The sequence below is a fragment of the Scardinius erythrophthalmus genome (assembly GCF_964197995.2).
Source record: "Scardinius erythrophthalmus genome assembly, chromosome: 12".
Classification (NCBI taxonomy): Eukaryota; Metazoa; Chordata; class Actinopteri; order Cypriniformes; family Leuciscidae; genus Scardinius; species Scardinius erythrophthalmus.
Window position 1 is genome coordinate 12,177,794 of NC_138232.1, and position 18,236 is coordinate 12,196,029.

The 18,236-nt window shown below is 42.0% G+C and overlaps 1 protein-coding gene across 2 annotated transcripts in view; it reads right to left on the minus strand.

Annotated features, from left to right (window-relative positions):
* gpr84 (G protein-coupled receptor 84) overlaps positions 1-10,396 on the minus strand; it is a 16,876-nt gene extending 6,480 nt beyond the window's left edge. The window contains exon 1 of one of the 2 annotated variants that reach the window (XM_081379978.1): positions 858-1,063. In XM_081379978.1, coding sequence (XP_081236104.1) covers positions 858-880 — 23 coding nt within the window. In that variant the 5' untranslated portion in view covers positions 881-1,063. Of the gene's footprint in view, positions 1-857; positions 1,064-10,373 lie in introns of those variants that run through there. The other variant, XM_081379979.1, reaches the window with a different exon arrangement.
* Positions 10,397-18,236: the final 7,840 nt, after the last annotated feature.

Genomic DNA, 18,236 nt, shown 5'->3' on the forward strand with positions numbered 1-18,236 from the left:
AATTTTTCATCTCTATTTTTTCTGTTTATTTAGACAAATCTTATTTTAATCTCCAAGATGTTATTTAACAGTTGAGATAGCGCTTTAATGCTTCACTAACTAGCAGAAGACACTTAGCATTTAAATCCCAGTTAATTTTATTGAAGGTGAATAAAGACTGAGAGTCAATGTTCAGAAATTACTAATTATTTGTTTTGAACTATGTTATATAGCTGTGTTTTCATGTGTTCGTAGTCAAAACTCAAAAATGAGTTTATATTTAATTATTAAAAATTGCCATTATTTTATATGAAAAAGTTTAATTGTATTTTATTTAGAAAATATTTTAGTTTGTTTTGTATTTTTTTTATTAGATCAGATAACATTTAAGCTGTCATATGTCATGTTACAATGTAACCCTCACATGTTACAATGTACCCCACCTATGGGGCATGTTGTCACATTTCACTTCCATTCTTTCGGGGTATATCAAGAAAAAAGTATATACTGTATTAATAAAACAAACACATAATTGTACTAGACATGTGGGAAATTAATGTGGGAAAAAATAAATACTCTGAACCATAAGTAGATTTACACAAACTGAGAAAGTAAAAAAGCGTTACTTTGTGCGCTCTCCCCTAAGGCATACAGGATTGAAACAACTTGAACTAAATGGCGACGGGTTTTACATTTTTAGGTGAACTATCTCTGTTTGTGTCAGCACATTTGCAATATAGCCTATAAGCTAAGCATATAAATTAAATGTAGAACGAATGTCAGACATCCATTTAAAAATAACAACAACAGCACACAGTTAAAAGATTCATTAGTAAAAGTTTTTTTAAAAAGGTTATTTTAGGCTGTCAGTGGCTTACCTTGCTACAGCTGTGGCGTCCATCCTCTATTCTCGGATTCTCCTTACCTCCTTCCAGATTTTATAGCTATCCCTATTTGTTCCCCTTTTCATTTAGCACGGTTTGTCTCTACGTACAAATGTCTTTTTTTCTCAGTTTTTTTAAAATAGCCCCTAAGACACGCCTCAGGGCCGTACTGATGTTTTAACACAACACTGCATGTGTGCGTGTGTTTGAGACGTTCATGCTCAGATGTGAGTCAACTCAACCCGTGTTTCACAATCCTGGAAGAAATTTACACAGTAATGGTATTTTGCCAATAGATATGAAGCAACAAAGAAAAGGAAAGTTGGTAAAAAAAAAAAACTTTGCAATCTTTGCAAAATAAGCAAACTTTCTACTTGGATGATTCAGATCTCAGAAAGCAGGTTGGCTAAACAAATACAATTTTGAATTTCTGCCATCCTTGAAATCACTGTTCTCTTCTGTATGTTCCTCTTTTACGCAATAAGTAATTAAGGTTGAAACTGTTCAAACAATTCTAACAACCACCATCTTCGCTGAAACATTATTGTCAGTTTGGTTTTTAAATTAAGGTTTATGATACCAGCACAATATGACAGAACAAAGTGTTTACACAATACACACCAAAATATACTTATATACAAGCAGTTTGGCTGATAAACGGTGCATACTGAATTGACTGCCAGTTTATTTGCTTGTAAAGTTTCTTACATGTCCATAAATGAAGCAAATCAGTGACAGGAGAGACTGATATAATGAACTTGGAATAAATTTCAGTTTCAGCTTTGCAGAAATTAAATCTCTTAATCATGATGGCACAGCTGTATTTGCGCAAGATAAGCATGCTTTACAACTACACCACCCAAACACCCAAAAACATTAAAGGGATAGTTCACGCAAAAATGAAAATTCAGTCATCATTTACTCTCCCTCAAGTTGTTCCAAACCTGTATGATTTCCTTTCTTCTGCTGAACAAAAAAGATATTTTAAAGAAGGTTGGTAATTAAACAGTTGCTGGTCCCCATTGACATCCATAGTATATTTTTTTTCCTACTATGGAAGTCAATGGGGTCCATCAGTCGTTTGGTTACCGACTTTCTTCAAAATATCTTTTGTGTTTAGCAGAAGAAAGAAAGTCATACAGGTTTGGAACAACTTGAGGGAGAGTAAATGATGACTGAATTTTCATTTTTGGGTGAACTATCCCTTTAATGCATTTAGCAAATGCTATTATCCAAAGCGACTTACAACTGAGAAGCAAAAGCAATTCATCAGAGCCAACAATATTTGTGCAATGCCAGGTTCAGAAAGCAGGCTAGACAGACAGACAGATACACTTTAGCATGATTTTTATGCTCTTGGAATACTAAATATTAATGACACTTTAAGATTTTTATTTTCTTGCATATTTACTGTAAAAATGATATGATCAATAAGTTATGACTACATGTTTTTACATTGCTTTAGCTTATCAAAATAAGTTAAGCAATTTTCAACCTTTTTTTAAGTTATACACCACATTTTTTTAAGTCAGTTTAATGTAATTTAAGTTGTTCATTAGTGCACTTTGACTGATCCTCATCCATCTTTCCACTCAGACTGACATGACAACAGGTATTTACACAATAGTTTCATCCGCTGACATTAGACCTCTGAAGCTGCCATGTGCACATCTTTAAGAATGTGCACGTCCTATAACCTCTAGATGCCAAATATATAAGTGGACGTAACAGTGGTGTTGTAGATGTCTTGATTACTATGGTTGTTTTGAGTGGATGAACGGGATAGAGAGGAAGAGAGGATGAGGACTAGTTTCCATTTCAAACTTTTACATTTTTTCCAACAAAGTCAGCGAATCCCAATAGAGTAAGAAAAATGAGTTAATTAAATGTTAATAAATTAAATTAACTATTCTGTGCCCTTTTGTATAAATGGTGTGATTACAGTATTCACACTAAAAATTCCAACAAGAAAGTGCACTTTAAATACTCGGATAATTAACTTATTTAACTCCTCCCAAAAAATGTGTGGAATGTTGGACACTTCATGCACTCAATGGTAGCAGCTTTAGTAATGTAGAAGGAGAAGAGCTATCAGACACTGATGCTGGATGAAAAAGTAACCTTATAAAACGTACTTGGTTACTTACGTAACCTCGGTTCCCTTAGAGATAAGGGAACGAGTACTGCGTTGAAAACGCTGTGGGAAAACTCCTTTTCTCGAGAATATTGAAGCCTTTATTTTAAAACGCATTGCTGCAGCACATGCGAGAGCTAGAAGCTCGCGTGAGCGTGCTGATTGGCTTGTGCAAAGCAACTGCACGAACCAATGGCGGATCAGCAGAGGAGCGCGGACCAATCGGGGCGCTTGGCACTCTGCCAGAGTCAAGCGCGCGAAACCGCACGTGACAGAAGAGTATAAATACACAGAGAATCCGCCATTTGACAGGTTTAAATCGACTGAAGCGAAAAGACACCTGCCATAAGAGACAATAGCACGGCAAGGCAACGCAGTACTCGTTCCCTTATCTCTAAGGGAACCGAGGTTACGTAAGTAACCAAGTACGTTCCCTTACGAGAACGTTCTCTCGTACTGCATTGAAAACGCTGTGGGAACACTATTTAAAACGCCGTGCTTGTCGTCTTTGGCCAATCTGACTCACCGAGAGCTCCAGGAAGTACAGAATAGCCTAGGATAAAGAGACCGAATCTTCGGGCTCTTAGATATCCAAACAGATAAAGCTGGGCCAAGGGCCAGTCTTAAGAATCCCACAACTCAAGATGACAACCAGTGTCTGAGTCAAAAACTAGTCTGGGTCCACAGAGCCAGCGTTAGATAGAGACTACTCATGCCTATAAGGCAGGTACCATAGAGGTTTAAGATGCTGACGGAACGGACCAGCCGGCCGCCGCATAACATCCTACATAGACATTTTCGTAACTAGTCTGGATCCATAGAGCCAGGGCCTAGATAGAGAGAATTCGTACCTGCGGAGCAGGGACTTTTGGGTTGTAACGTTTCACAGATGTGGACGAAACAGACTAGCCGGTCATCGCACAAATGTGCCAGAGGGAATGTCAAAACTAGCCTGGGTCCGCAGAGCCAGAGCTTAGAGAGAACTCGTGGGAACAGGAACAGGAACTTCCAGGTTGTAAATCTCACAAATGTGGACAGGACGGACCATCCGGCCGCCGCACAAATGTCCTCGATAGGAACACCACTCGACCAGGCCCACGAGGAGGCGACGCCTCTCGTGGAGTGAGCTCTAACACCTATGGGACATGTAAGGCCCAGTGAGGTGTAGGCCAGAGCAATGGCATCCACTATCCATCTGGACAGCGTGAGCTTCGTGACGGGAAGACCTTTGGTTCGGCCCCCGAAACAAACAAAAAGCTGTTCAGACTGTCTGAAAGAGGCTGAACACTCTAAATAAATTCTCAAAGCTCTGACAGGGCAGAGTGTGAGAGCATCACTGAACTCTTCTGAAGTGGGAAGAGCTGACAGAGAAATAACCTGGGCTCTGAACGGAGTTGAGAGCACCTTAGGAATATATCCATGTCTTGGCCTAAGGATGACCTTAGAGTCATTGGGGCCGAATTCCAGACAGGAAGCGCTAGTAGAGAGCGCCTGTAAGTCACTTACTCTCTTGACTGATGCCAGTGCCAACAGCAGGGCAGTTTTCAGGGAGAGAGGTTTTAGGTCGGCTGACTGAAGTGGTTCAAAGGGAGGTCCCTTAAGAGCCCGCAGAACCAAAGAAAGGTCCCATGCTGGGACAGATGGCGGCCGAGGCGGGTTAAGCCTTCTGGCGCCCTTAAGGAAGCGAACTATAAGGTCGCATTTTCCTAAGGAGGCTCCGGCTTCCAGTACATGCTGTGCAGCAATGGCTGCTACGTATACCTTGAGAGTGGAGGGGGAGCGACCCGCATCCAGCATCTCCTGGAGAAAGGATAGCACTCTCGGAACTTCACAAGTGTGTGGGTCGAGGTTTCGAGCTAAACACCAGCTGGAAAACACTGACCATTTATGGTGGTAGAGGCGTCTGGTAGACGGAGCTCTAGCCTCCCTGATCGTGTTCAGGACGCCCTCTGGGAGGTCCTGGGGTACCCGTTGAGTGGCCAAGCGTGTAGGGCCCACAAATCGGGACGGGGATGCCATATAGTCCTGCTGGCCTGAGCCAGGAGGTCGCGCCTCACTGGGATTGGCCAAGGGTCTGTCACAGACAGCCGTATCAGCTCCGGGAACCAAGACTGGGTTCGCCATAGAGGAGCTATCAGGAGCACTGCGCATTTCGTGTCTCTGATCCGTTCGATGACCTGAGGGAGCATCGAGACCGGAGGGAAAGCATAGAGGGGAAGGCTGGGCCAGTCGTGGGCCAACGCATCCCTGCTCTTTGAAAAGAAGATTGGGCAGTGACGATTGTCTTTTGAGGCGAAGAGATCTACTTCTGCCTTCCCGAAGACCTCCCAAAGTAGGAGAACCGTCTGAGGGTGGAGAGACCATTCCTCTGGGGGAACCCTGCCCCGAGAGAGCATGTCTGCTCCTGTGTTCATCGTGCCCGGCACTTGAGCTGCCCTGAGCGAGCGCAGATTGGTGTGAGCCCATAACAGTAGCTGTGTGGCTATGGCAAGCAGGTTGCGGGACCTGAGGCCGCCCTGGCGATTTATGTAAGATACCACTGACATGTTGTCCGTCCGGACCAATACGTGGTGTCCAGCCAGGTATGGGAGGAAGGTTTTCAGGGCCAGAAAAACTGCCCTCATTTCGAGGCAGTTGATGTGTAGGCGTTTCTCCGAGCTCGACCAGAGGCCGGAGGCAGGCCTGCCCTCGTACAGGGTTCCCCAACCTAAGTTGGAAGCGTCTGTTGAAATCACCCTCCTCTTGGAGACCACCCCCATACTCACGCCCTGCTGAAACCAGCTGGCGTTCGTCCAAGGGGCCAGGGCTTGAACACAGCGCTGATCCACCTTGATAATCAATCGGCCTGAGTGCCAGGCGTGGGGTGGCACCCGAGGTGCTAGCCATAGCTGAAGAGGACGCATGCACAGTAGGCCTAGTTGGAGTACTGATGATGCTGAGGCCATAAGGCCAAGGATCCTCTGAAACGTTCTAAGGGGTGCATGAGAGCCCTCCGTGAACGATGCGGCGAGCCGCTGAATCGATAGAGCACGGGCCGGGGAGGGCCATGCTCTCATAAGAACGGAGTCGAATACTGTCCCCAGGAACATGATACGTTGGCTGGGTGACAGAATACTCTTTGAAAAGTTCACCCTGAGCCCTAGACATTCTAGATGGCTGAGGAGCCAGGCTTTGTGAGTATGTGACTCCGCCTCTGACTGAGTCAGAATGAGCCAGTCGTCGAGGTAGTTTAGAATGCGCATTCCCCGCTGTCTCAGGGGGGAGAGAGCTGCATCCATGCACTTCGTGAAAGTACGAGGTGCCAGAGCCAGTCCAAACGGTAGAACCGTGTACTGGTATGTCTGCCCCTCGAAGGCGAATCTCAAGAATGGCCTGTGGTGGGGATTCACTTGAATGTGAAAGTAAGCGTCTTTCAGATCTACTGAGAAAAACCAGTCGCCTGGGCGAATTTGCGCCAGTATATGTCTGGTCGTGAGCATCCTGAACGGCCGTGACATGAGAGCCTTGTTCAGATGTCTGAGATCTAAAATGGGCCTCAGGCCGCCGTCTTTCTTCGGAACGAGAAAGTAACGGCTGTAAAAGCCTGACTCGCTTAGAGAAGGGGGAACCCTCTCGATAGCCCCTTTTGCTAGCAGACTTAGTACTTCGGTGCGGAGGACATGACACAGTGTGCTGCTGACCGAGGTTTGAACCACAGCGCGAAAGCGCGGGGGTCTGCGTGCAAACTGAAGCGAGTAGCCGTGCTTTATGATGTTTATCACCCATTCTGAAACTCCTGGGATAGCCTGCCAGGCTAGAGCCCGAAGAGCCAGAGGCATCATCATATCTGGAACGCCCAGAGACGGGGGCTCGAACTGATATGAAGTCAGGGGAGAAAATTTGCTCGTTTTGTGCTCTGTGTGGGTCGCTGTTAAAACAGCGTTTGGGTGCAGGGGTGCGTAACACGTGACGGGCCCATTGTCTGCATACACAGCTGCTCCAGCCGCCTGAACTGAAGAGGGGGCTGTGAGAAGCACTCGAGCGATCTTCGGGGCTGGTCCGGCCGCGGCGGGACATAGACCCCTTTTTCTGCCGGTTAGGACGGCTTCTTGGGCTCATGGTCAAGCATCAGCTTCGGTCGAGGGCCCTGGCGCCTGGGAAACGGGAATCGTTTTGCAGGCTTCAGGCGTCGAGTGGTGTCAGCCGCGGGGCGGGGCTGGAGAACCTGAGACGCGGGCTTTTCCGGTCGCGGCGTGCTCTTGGGGCGCCGTTGGACCGAGCTAGAGCGCTTGGGCAGGAAGTGCCTCATAGCACTTGAAGCTTTCTGAGCCTCCGTGAAGCGATCAGCGAAGCCATTTACAGAAGGGCCGAAGAGACCGGATGGAGAGACTGGAGAGACGAGGAAGGCAGTTTTGTCAGCGTCCCTGATCTCCGTTAAAGTAAGCCACAGGTGGCGCTCTAAGACAACCAGGCTAGACATATTGCGGCCCAGTGCTTGCGCGGTGGTCTTTGTGGCCCTCAGCGCCAAATCTGTAGCACTCCTGAGGTCTGGGTCCGGGCCAGACTCGTCCATAGTGCGGAGGAGCTTAGCTTGAAACACCTGCAGGGTCGCCATAGCGTGGAGTGCAGAGGCGGCTTGACCAGCGGCAGCATAAGCGAAGCTGCTGACAGATGGGACGAAGAGACCAGATGCTGTGACCGGAGAATCGAGGAAGGCGGTTGTGTCTGCGTCCCTGATTTCGGTCAATGTCAGCCATAGGTGGCGCTCTAAAACTACTAGGCTGCCATGTTGCGGCCCAGTGCTTGAGCGGTGGTCTTAGTGGCCTGTAGCGCTAGATCTGTCGCACTTCTGAGGTCCTTAAAAGTGTCTTGGTCAGGGCCTGACTCATCCATGTAGCGGAGGAGCTTCGCCTGAAACACTTGGAGGGTCACCATGGCGTGGAGAGCAGAGGCGGCTTGACCGGCGGCAGCATAAGCGCGGCTGGCAATGGCCGAAGTAGTTCTGCACGGCTTAGATGGGTGCACAGTCTTAGACCTCCAACTTCCTGCAGTGGGAGGGCATAAGTGTGCAGCGACCGCTTCCTCCAGTGGGAGGAGACACACATAACCTTTTTCTTCAGCGCCGTCAACAGTGGAGGGCGTTGAAGAAGCAGATGAGTGCGTTCGCGCTGAAAAGGGAGCGCGCCAGCTTTTAGTGAGCTCTTCGTGGACCTCAGGCAGAGATGGAGTGGCGCGCTGACGAGGGGCCTGTTGGTGCCCCGGCAGGTACCACTCGTCGAGGCGGCTTCTGGCAGGCTCAGCTGGAGAAAAACCAGTAGAGTCCCAGCTCGTTGACAGCGCGAGACATGACGCGGAAGAGTTCGGCGTCGATGTTTCGCTCGAGTGTCAGAAGGGTCTAACTGAGACGGGGGGGAGGGGTCCGCGGAGCCCGACCAATCCTCGTTCTCAGATGCCGCCACGGAACTGCGTCATGCATTAACATCAGCAGATCCGTCAAAAGAGACGAATCCCGCCGCTTCAGACAAGGGGCGTTGGTCGCTCTGAGAGAACAGAACTGAGAAGAGCGTGGGGGAAGCACGTGGAGAAAAGCCCAGCGTGCATCCACTAACTCACCGCGTTCAGGACGCCTCATGATCACGCCGCTTCTTCCTACGGGGCTAGCGGGGCGCCGAAGACGGAAGATGGGCGGGATAACTCACCGACGAAGCGAGAGCGAGTCTCGAGCGGAGAGAAGAAACAGGCATCCCGTCGCAGAGAAGGCAGCCGCCTACAGTGAGCGCTGACTCGGCGTGCTCAGGGCCGAGACAGGCAGCACACAGAGTGTGTGTCTGTAAACACAAGCAGGGGAAACCCGCAGTATTCACAGATAGAGAGCGGCATTTGAATCAACACCGCGCGCTGTGAAAACAGCGAATTTGCTCTTTTAGGATAGAGAGAAAGAGAAAAAGGATACTCGTCGGATGCCACAGGGAAACGCTCAGCTGGCAGATGCCGGGATGCGAAGCTGTTCCGCTGGACGGCTGTTCAACGACGAGCGGCTTCTATCCGGAGAGGATCAGCGACGAGGTGAGTCGAAAGCTGAAGGAGATAAAAATCTGTCAAATGGCGGATTCTCTGTGTATTTATACTCTTCTGTCACGTGCGGTTTCGCGCGCTTGACTCTGGCAGAGTGCCAAGCGCCCCGATTGGTCCGCGCTCCTCTGCTGATCCGCCATTGGTTCGTGCAGTTGCTTTGCACAAGCCAATCAGCACGCTCACGCGAGCTTCTAGCTCTCGCATGTGCTGCAGCAATGCGTTTTAAAATAAAGGCTTCAATATTCTCGAGAAAAGGAGTTTTCCCACAGCGTTTTCAACGCAGTACGAGAGAACGTTCTCGTAAGGGAACCTAGAGTACCTACATAGTGCATTGTGCATTGTCATTTGGGACACAACTAAAGTCAAGTAATATCAAGGATATTGTACAGCTATAGAAATTATTTCAGCTTGTAATTACGATAATTCTGGCATGACTTGAACACATTTGTGAATGATGTTTTGTGAGTTGTGCCATAAGAAGTTTTGTGCAAAAAAAGAAGATAATTTTAACTCTTGAAAAGCCTGACATGTGACTGACATGGCCATGACATGATAAAGGGTTTTAATAATTCACTGTAAAACAAAGTCATGCTAAATTTAAAGATGCAATATTTAAAACTAATTTCTTATACATAATTCATGGGGACTGCAACACCATCTTTGGATGTCCCAATCCTGTTCCTGGAGATCTACCTTCTTCTTCCTTGGGTTTTTAAGGCAGTTGGAGAGATACCTTCCTGCAAAGTTCAGCACCAAACCTGATCAAACACACCTGAACCAGCTAATTAAGATTTTCAGGAGCACTTGATAATTACAGACGGGTGTGCTGTCAAAAGTCCTGCTGCGTCCCAATTCGCCTTGTGAAGAAAGAATACATAATTTTGAGTGTGTAGCAAAAGAGTAGGCAAGCTTTGGGACATACTACTTTGTCATCTTAATGGACAGATTTGTCGCGTGCATCCAATTATAAAATTTGACATGATTTTAAAAGTGACCTATAACATCGACTATGCAATACACTTTAATGTATTTAATATTTAGTGCTAATAAAATTATTAAGCCTATTTGGAGAGAGAGTTGTTTATAATGTGACAATATGTCAATCATCGTGTGATAACGAAAATATGACTAGGTCTAGACTACTTGTTCTGAGCAGGTGTTGTCAGTGAACAGGCTGTAAAACTGTTGGCTAAGTTACAGACACTGATGAAAAACTGATGCCAATTATCTGTGAATCATTCTAACAGCAGTCAAGTTGTCACTGTTTGTGTCAAACAAGTTGTGAATTTGTTGTAACATTAAAACAGGAGATCATGACTTACTCTGTGATCAAAGTGATGCTCGGAGTGGTTTCCTATGTGGGTGAATGAAACTTTTTGAAGATATTGTAGAAGAATCACGTGAACAATTCCAGGATATGCTCTTTTTTTTCATTGGTTGTTGCGTTAAATCTTATCCAGATACAATAGTGCTATTTTCTGATTGGCTATTGTGTTTTTTTTTTTTTTTTTTTTTTTTTGATTGGCTGATAAGTGGTAGGTTCGCGCTTGATTCCTGCTGGATCCAGTGAGAGCGGCGCGACCAGATACATTTTGGGCGCTGCAGCATATTAAATATATTATAATATAAATAGTTTTTCCGCGTGAGAAATACAATATGTGGCGAGACTGTCACGCTCAATGTGTGACACTTGAGAGCCCTGCAGAATGCACTTCGAAGTATAGGCCTATGTCCCAAAGCTTGCCTAGTCTTTTGCTACACACTCAAAAGTATGTACTTTATTTCATAAAAATAGTAGGCTACATACTTTTTGGGTGTAGTATAATTAGGCGAATTGGGACGCAGCAACAGTCTTATGCAGCAGGACTTTTGGCAACACACCTGTCTGTAACTCAATTATCAAGTGCTCCTGAAAATCTTAATTAGCTCGTTAGGTGTGCTTGATCAAGTAGGCTAGTTCAGTCCAGTCGTCAAGTCATCTTCATTTATATAGCGCTTTTAACAATGTAGATTGTTGTGGCTTTACAGAGATACAAGGATAAAGTAATTGTTTTGGCTTTATAGCAGTTCTTGAATAAAGTTATTTTCCAGCTAAAGTTAATTTGACTGATTCACTTCTGTCGCGATCATTATAGTTATGAACTTAAGCCTGGTTCACACGGCACGATTTTAAAATTGTCGGCCGATTTTCCAAACCTCAGAGACCCCACACACGGCGATAAAATATCACGGGTCTAACAGTTTTGGTCGTAGCCTACAGTGTGTGTTGCGCAGCCACACTGAAAAATCAACACATCACACACGAACCGATTTGACTCCCGAGCATTCCCAGGTCAGACGGAAAATCTCGCAAAATCCCTCGAGATCAAACGTAATTTAATACTGTGCTTACGCGGATACTCGACAAATATGGATTTTTTTGTGCCAATAATAATGAACGTAGCGTTTCAAGAAACTAATGAAAATATAAATTGAAACTAAATAAAAAATCTTTGAAACTTAAAAAGAATAAATCGCAGGCAAATGTTTTGCCTTCGTTTTTAATACACTGCATGTTTTTCTAACTATTTCTCATATTTCAATCGCTGATCTGAACTTACAAATGCGCTTCCAGAGTTTTCATTTACGCTTCTGAAGTTTTGGTTCTCCATTCTGACACATTTCTCTCGTGGGGGCGGGGCTAGTAGCAGTGTGTTATCATTGGCTACTGAGTTTTTGATTGTCGGCTTTCTTGACCTGGAAGTGAAGACGTGGTGTTTATGTGTGGATGTGAGCGTCTGTAAGAGCAGCTTTTTCCAGTTCTTTTTAGTGGCATTAAGTTATGTTTTTTTTTTTTTGATCTTTATTTACTTGCTGCTACTACTTAGTCGACAGAAGCTTTTAGAAGCACAAGAGATCTATTCAGTCTATTCAGGTGAAATTGTAGGCCTACATTAAAGTACTGTATATAATACTTAAAATATTGTAGTGTCCAAAGTTTTTGGAGAATATGTGTTTATTCATGATGATTCCTTTGCATGTTGGTCTCTGATTAGGTTGAGCTGTTACAATTTAAAGAGAATAGCCTACTAGCAAATGTGTGTGATATATTCAGCCGTCAAGAAAGTTTCACTTCAGGTAATCAAGGTTGGCAACCATGGCCATCACACTACTTATTGTTAGAATGATATACATTTACACCATCAAAATTAATGATCACTTAAATAAGAGGAATTTAAACTATATGAAAAATACAATCGTGGCCTGCTGTCAGATGATACATACTTCTAAGGGCATTTCATTACATATGTCACAGAAAGAATGTTCTTGTTTCTATTTTTTTTTTAATTGATAATTGTATTTAGTTATTTCATTTAATTAACACTATCTTCTAACATTTAAAATTGTAAATATATTTTAACAATCATCAACCGTTTCAATTGTGAATTATACAACCAGTTAAATGAATGTAATTGAAAATATGAATTCAAATAAATTGACATTCTTTATTGTCACTAAAGCATTACACAAGTATCAGAGTGAAGGTCTTGGATGCAATTATGTTGTGACTGGAAAGACCAGAATCCACAAAACATTAACTGCATACTATACATGTAATTCACAGTATTCTCATGATATACATTGCTATACAAAATGCACAATTACAAATACAGAATACATATTCAAAATACATATAAATTTTAAATGTTGCAATGATTCTTTGAGCAGTTCCTGTTGCAGCACAAGTAACAAAGCACTGCAATGACTGGATACAAGCAGAACAAGTAACAGAGCAGTGACTGGACACAAGCAGTGCAAGGATAGTCCACCCAAAAACATGAGAATTTACTCACCTTCATGCCATCCCAGATGTATATGACTTTCTTCTTCACATAAACATAGACAAAGATATTTAAGGAAATAATCCATCTCTGTGAGTCCATAATACAAGTGGATTGTAACCCATGTATGTAAGACAGTTTATTTTTAATAGTTAAAAAATAGTTATTAGTATTTTTCTTATCTAGCCTATTGTTTGACTTCAGAAGGCATTGATTCATCCACTGAGGTCGCATGGATTACCTTCACGCTCACTGTGTGCGGTTTTTAAAGCGTCTTTAGGACTCGCAGAGATGGATTACTTTCCTTACAATCTTAATTCGTGTTTATCTGTAGAAAGAAAGTAAATGCATCTGGGACAGCATGAGGGTGAGTAAAATAAGAGAGAATTTTATTTTTGGGTGAACTATGCCCTTAACATTCATATTCTGTTGGTATGCTAATCCAAGATCAGCATAGACTAATAAGAATAAAAAGCAACCTCTTGTGTACTTGTGAACTGTGTTTGTTTTAATCTAGAGGAAATTAAAATATTTACTAGTTTATATTAAAATAAATCAGGTGTCTGAAGATCAAGATCCCAGTCATTCAAAGGTGATGTGTCTGAACAAAGTAAGATTGTCTGACAGGGACAGTGGATCTCTGGTACTATCACTCCATCAGCATCACTGTGTCAGCATCAGAATTTTGTTTATGGAAAAGTTGCTCCACTTCCTGGAAAATGAGAGAGGAAATGTTTTAGGCTATAATCTAACAATACAAAATGCTTTGAACTCCCACATACAGTAACAAGTTGCAGACTTAAAATATTTATTACAAATATATATATATATATATATTTAAGGGATTTTACAGTACTAAATATTTACCTCGGACTCAAGCAGCATTTATCATCTGTAATACTGTTGTGTAACCAGTAGATGGCTGTATAGCCCTATATATAAACATATATCCATGGCTGTGCATTCACTAGAGTTGCTGGATGTTTTCAGTCATAATTACTTGCATGTATTAAGTTTTTAATTTGGACATATATTTATTATTAAAGACTATTAAAGATTAAACATTTTTCTCAGAAATGTTCATTTGAAGCGCACTTTTTTTCATTATTATTAGTCAAATATGGACACAGAAAAAGCATTTTGTTACTCATACTAGCTACATATAATAGCTTTATCAGTCATCTTTATCACAAAGTAATCATCATAAATATTGCGACCAGGGCGATACTTCAAAATAATTGAGTGTTTACATATTACGAACAGAGACGTGGTCTGTGGTCAAGTCGTGTCTCTCCTCTTTCAAAAACTCTGCATCGCAAATTAATCAGCATTTGAGAAATTCAGGTTTAAATAGCTTTACTGGCATGGTAAAAAAGGCTTTACATTGCCAAAGTTGAATCAGGCAGTGATTGAAAGCGCTCTGGTCCTATGGCATCGGTCATTGACTGATGTATTTTTTGTACTGTAGGCTATAGTACAGATACTGTACAGTACTCTAGCCCAATGTTGTTTGGGGTGGCTGGGGGGAAATATGATCTAATATGATCGGTTTTACAGATACTGTGACTTTCAAATGAAAGATTGGTATCCAAGAGCACACCCAGGTTCCTAACTGACAACGAAGACTTGACAGAGCAGCCATCAAGTGTTAGACAGTATTTTAGGTTATTTCGTGAGGACGTTTTTTGTCCAATAATTAGAATCTCTGTTTTTTCAGAATTTTGTAGAAGGAAATTACTAGTCATCCAATTTTTTATATCAGCTATGCATTCCGTTAATTTTGTGAATTGGTAGTTTTCGTTAGGTTGTGAAGAAATATAGATCTGAGTATCATCGACATAACAGTGAAAGCTAATGCCATGTTTCCTAATGATATCTCCCAATGGTAGCATGCACAGAGTGAACAGAAACGGTCCTAGTACTGAGCCTTGTGGTACGCCATACTGAACTTGTGATCGATGAGACATCTCTTCATTTACTGCTACAAACTGATAAGTATGATTTAAACCATGCTAATGCAATTCCACTAATGCCAACATAATTTTCAAGTCTATTTAAAAGAATGTTGTGGTCAATAGTGTCAAATGCAGCACTAAGATCGAGTAACACTAATAGAGAGGTACAACCACGATCGGATGATAAGAGCAAATCATTTGTGACTCTAATGAGAGCTGTCTCGGTAGCCTACAGTCTAAAGCCTGACTGAAAATCCTCGCAGATATCATTTCTTTCTAAAAAGGAACAGGTGGTTACATTTTCTGCTATCCTGGGTTAAGTTCATTTTTGACAGGTTTAATCCTGTCTGGCGCCCGAAGGTTTTCTTTAAAATAATTTATTTAAGTTAGGGCGGCCACCACCGTTACATATCCTAGAGACAAAGATAAATTGATGATAGTAAGAAGAGTATCTATTACCTCTGGAAGCATCTCTTTCAGTAGCTTAGTCGGTATGGTCTACATGTTTTCATTTAAATGATTTAATGAGTTTAGCGAATTCTTCCTCTCCTATAGCAATAAATTAATCGAAATTTTCCTTAGGGAGACTACAATGCACTGCCTGATGCGATACTGTAGTTGACGGTTGCATAGTTATAATTTTGTCCCTAATATTATCAATCTAATAAGTGAAGAAGTTCATAAAGTCATTACTGCTGTGTTGCTTGGAAATTTCTGGGCTTGAAGCTTTCTTTTTCGTTAGTTTAGCCACTGTTTCAAATAAATACCTAGGGTTTTGTTTATTTTCTTCTAATAGGGTTGAAAAATCAGCAGATCAGCTTTTAAGGCCTCTCTGTATGCAATCGAACTCTCTTTCCATGAAATGCGAAATACCGTTTTGTTTTCTTCCAGTTGCGCTCCATTTTTCTGGCTGCTCTCTTAAGTGCCAGTCCCTATTAATGCTCTTGTCCATCTGCAAAACTTGAGAGCCCTGCATCCTGTCACCGTAAACTGCCCTGTCAATCATCTTGTCACAGTTAAAATCCTCCATTCAATCTAATTTAATTTCCTACCGTTTCAGAGAGAAATAGTTGCACGTTCATCAGTCGTGGGTCTTTCATGCGGAGCCTCATGTGTTTGCAATTTGAATATATGCCTAATGATGCATTTAAAAGTTAATGATTAAACGTATCTTTACAAAAGTTCACATATGCAATATTATGTACTGTAGACAACATTGAATAAATCAATTTTCGTCAGGTTAGATACTGATAATTACTCAATCAAACCCCTTTATCTCTCTTTTTTTTTTTTTTGGATGACCGAATTCTTCTTTTATCTGCAAAACAAATTTACCTGCGGGTATGATATAAAGATACCTTACGTTACCTTACATAACCGCCGGTCTCCGTCCTCCATGTAGTTTAACACTTTTCACTCGTGTTTGTAGTTCTAACCGAATCCCTGTCCAACGCGCGATGGGTTGTGGGCTAAATTATCCAGATAGAAATACATTCAGAGCCGGATTAACGCAAAGGCAAACTAGGCACGTGCCTAGGGCCCGATTGGCGGGATGGGGCCCAGACAGAGGGACAAAAAAAAAAGAAAATTTAGCCTAAATGTCCTATCTACAATTTATTTCAAAATGTAGCCTATTAATCAACTAAAAATAGTAACGATGTTTATCTTAACCATAGACTGTTACATTACGTCACATTAACGCCAGCCCATGACTGTATAGAGGCGCCAGCCAGTTTAGTCCGAGGGGACGTCAGAGGCGATCAGAGGCGGTCAACGAACGCATCCATCAGGTGCTGCGAGTGCGAAGCAAAAGCAGAAATAGGCACGCAAAGAAGCACAGCTCGTAATGCAGGTCATCGATTTTGGTGTGATTGCAATGTATTTTAAATATAAACTTGTGGGCTACTGTAGATCAGCGTCATTTCTGGAAAAATCATTCACCGCTTTGTGAGTTTAAAAGAGCGCGAGCGTCATTAACGTGCCCAGACGCGACGCTTTGAATTTGCGCGTACAATCAGTGAATAACATCGCGTCCAGAGCTGACTAGTAAAAAAGCTACAAAAGTAAAAGACAAGACGTTTGTATTCAAAGTTAAAAAACCAACACACTGCAACATTTTTAAATGTTTCAAATAAAGGATCTCATATGGGTCTATCTTCTATATTCTGATGCTGATGATTAGATAATACCCTGACATCATAGCCTATACGAATATTAGTTTAGATTTTTTTTCCTGCTCAGTAGCGATCGTGTCTTTCTCTTCCACTTGATTTGTGTATAGCATATTTAAGGTAGCAATGCAATACATAATAACATATTACTGATATTAATAATATGACAATATCTGCAGTCATTATTGATTAAATGGGAGGGAAAAATCCTGCCCATAACGCAGACAAATTATAAAAGCACGTTCATGTTCATCTACTGAAGTTGTATTCTGGAACTGTGAATAAACTGAATAAAACAGCAAAATAACAACAAGAACAATAACATCTTCATTAAACAAAAAAGAGATTAGCTTAGATAAAGTTTGATAGGCTACCAGTAACAAGTCTGGACCCATTACTATTTTTAATGTTTTTGAAAGAAGTTTATTATTATGCTACAAGCCTGCATTTATTTGATCAAAAATACAGAAAAAAAACAGGAATATTCAGCAAGGATGTGTTAAATTTATAAAAGTGATATTGAAGACTTTTTTAAAAGAACTTTTTAATAATCAAAGAATCATGAAAAAAAGTATCACATGTTATAAAATAAATATTAAGCACCATTTCTAACATTTGATAATAAATCAGTTTTCTGAAGGATCACGTGACACTAAATTCAGCTTTGCATCACAGAAATATATTTTAAAGTATAGCCTAGTAAAATAGAAAACCATTATTTTAAATTGTAATAATATTTCACTATATTATTTTTCTGTATTTTTGATCAAATAAATCCAGGCTTGATGAGGATTTATAGACTTCTTTCAAAAACATTACAAATAGTAATTTGTCCAAACTTATGTACTGTGTAAGTAAAAATATACTAAATTTAAAGTTAAATGTTGTATAAATAAAAAGGTTAGGAATCATATTTGTTTCAAGTGTGTTTTATTGGGGGTGGGGGGGCCTCCAACATGAATTTTGCCTAGGGCCTCCAAATGTCTAGATCCGGCCCTGAATACATTATCCATTTTCAATGGGAAAGTGCCCAAGCAACAATTGCTCAGAGTCGGCAAGATTGCCCAGCAACATTGCTCAAAAAGTTGCCCTGTGTATCATCACCTTTATTAGAGTGCGCATCGATCTGCACTCCGGATTCTGACCGGAAATACCATCCGGGTGTCTTTGGAACAGCCTACTAATTCTATTTTCAAATATTATTTGGGACGGATAGTATGCGAATTGGGACGCAGCAA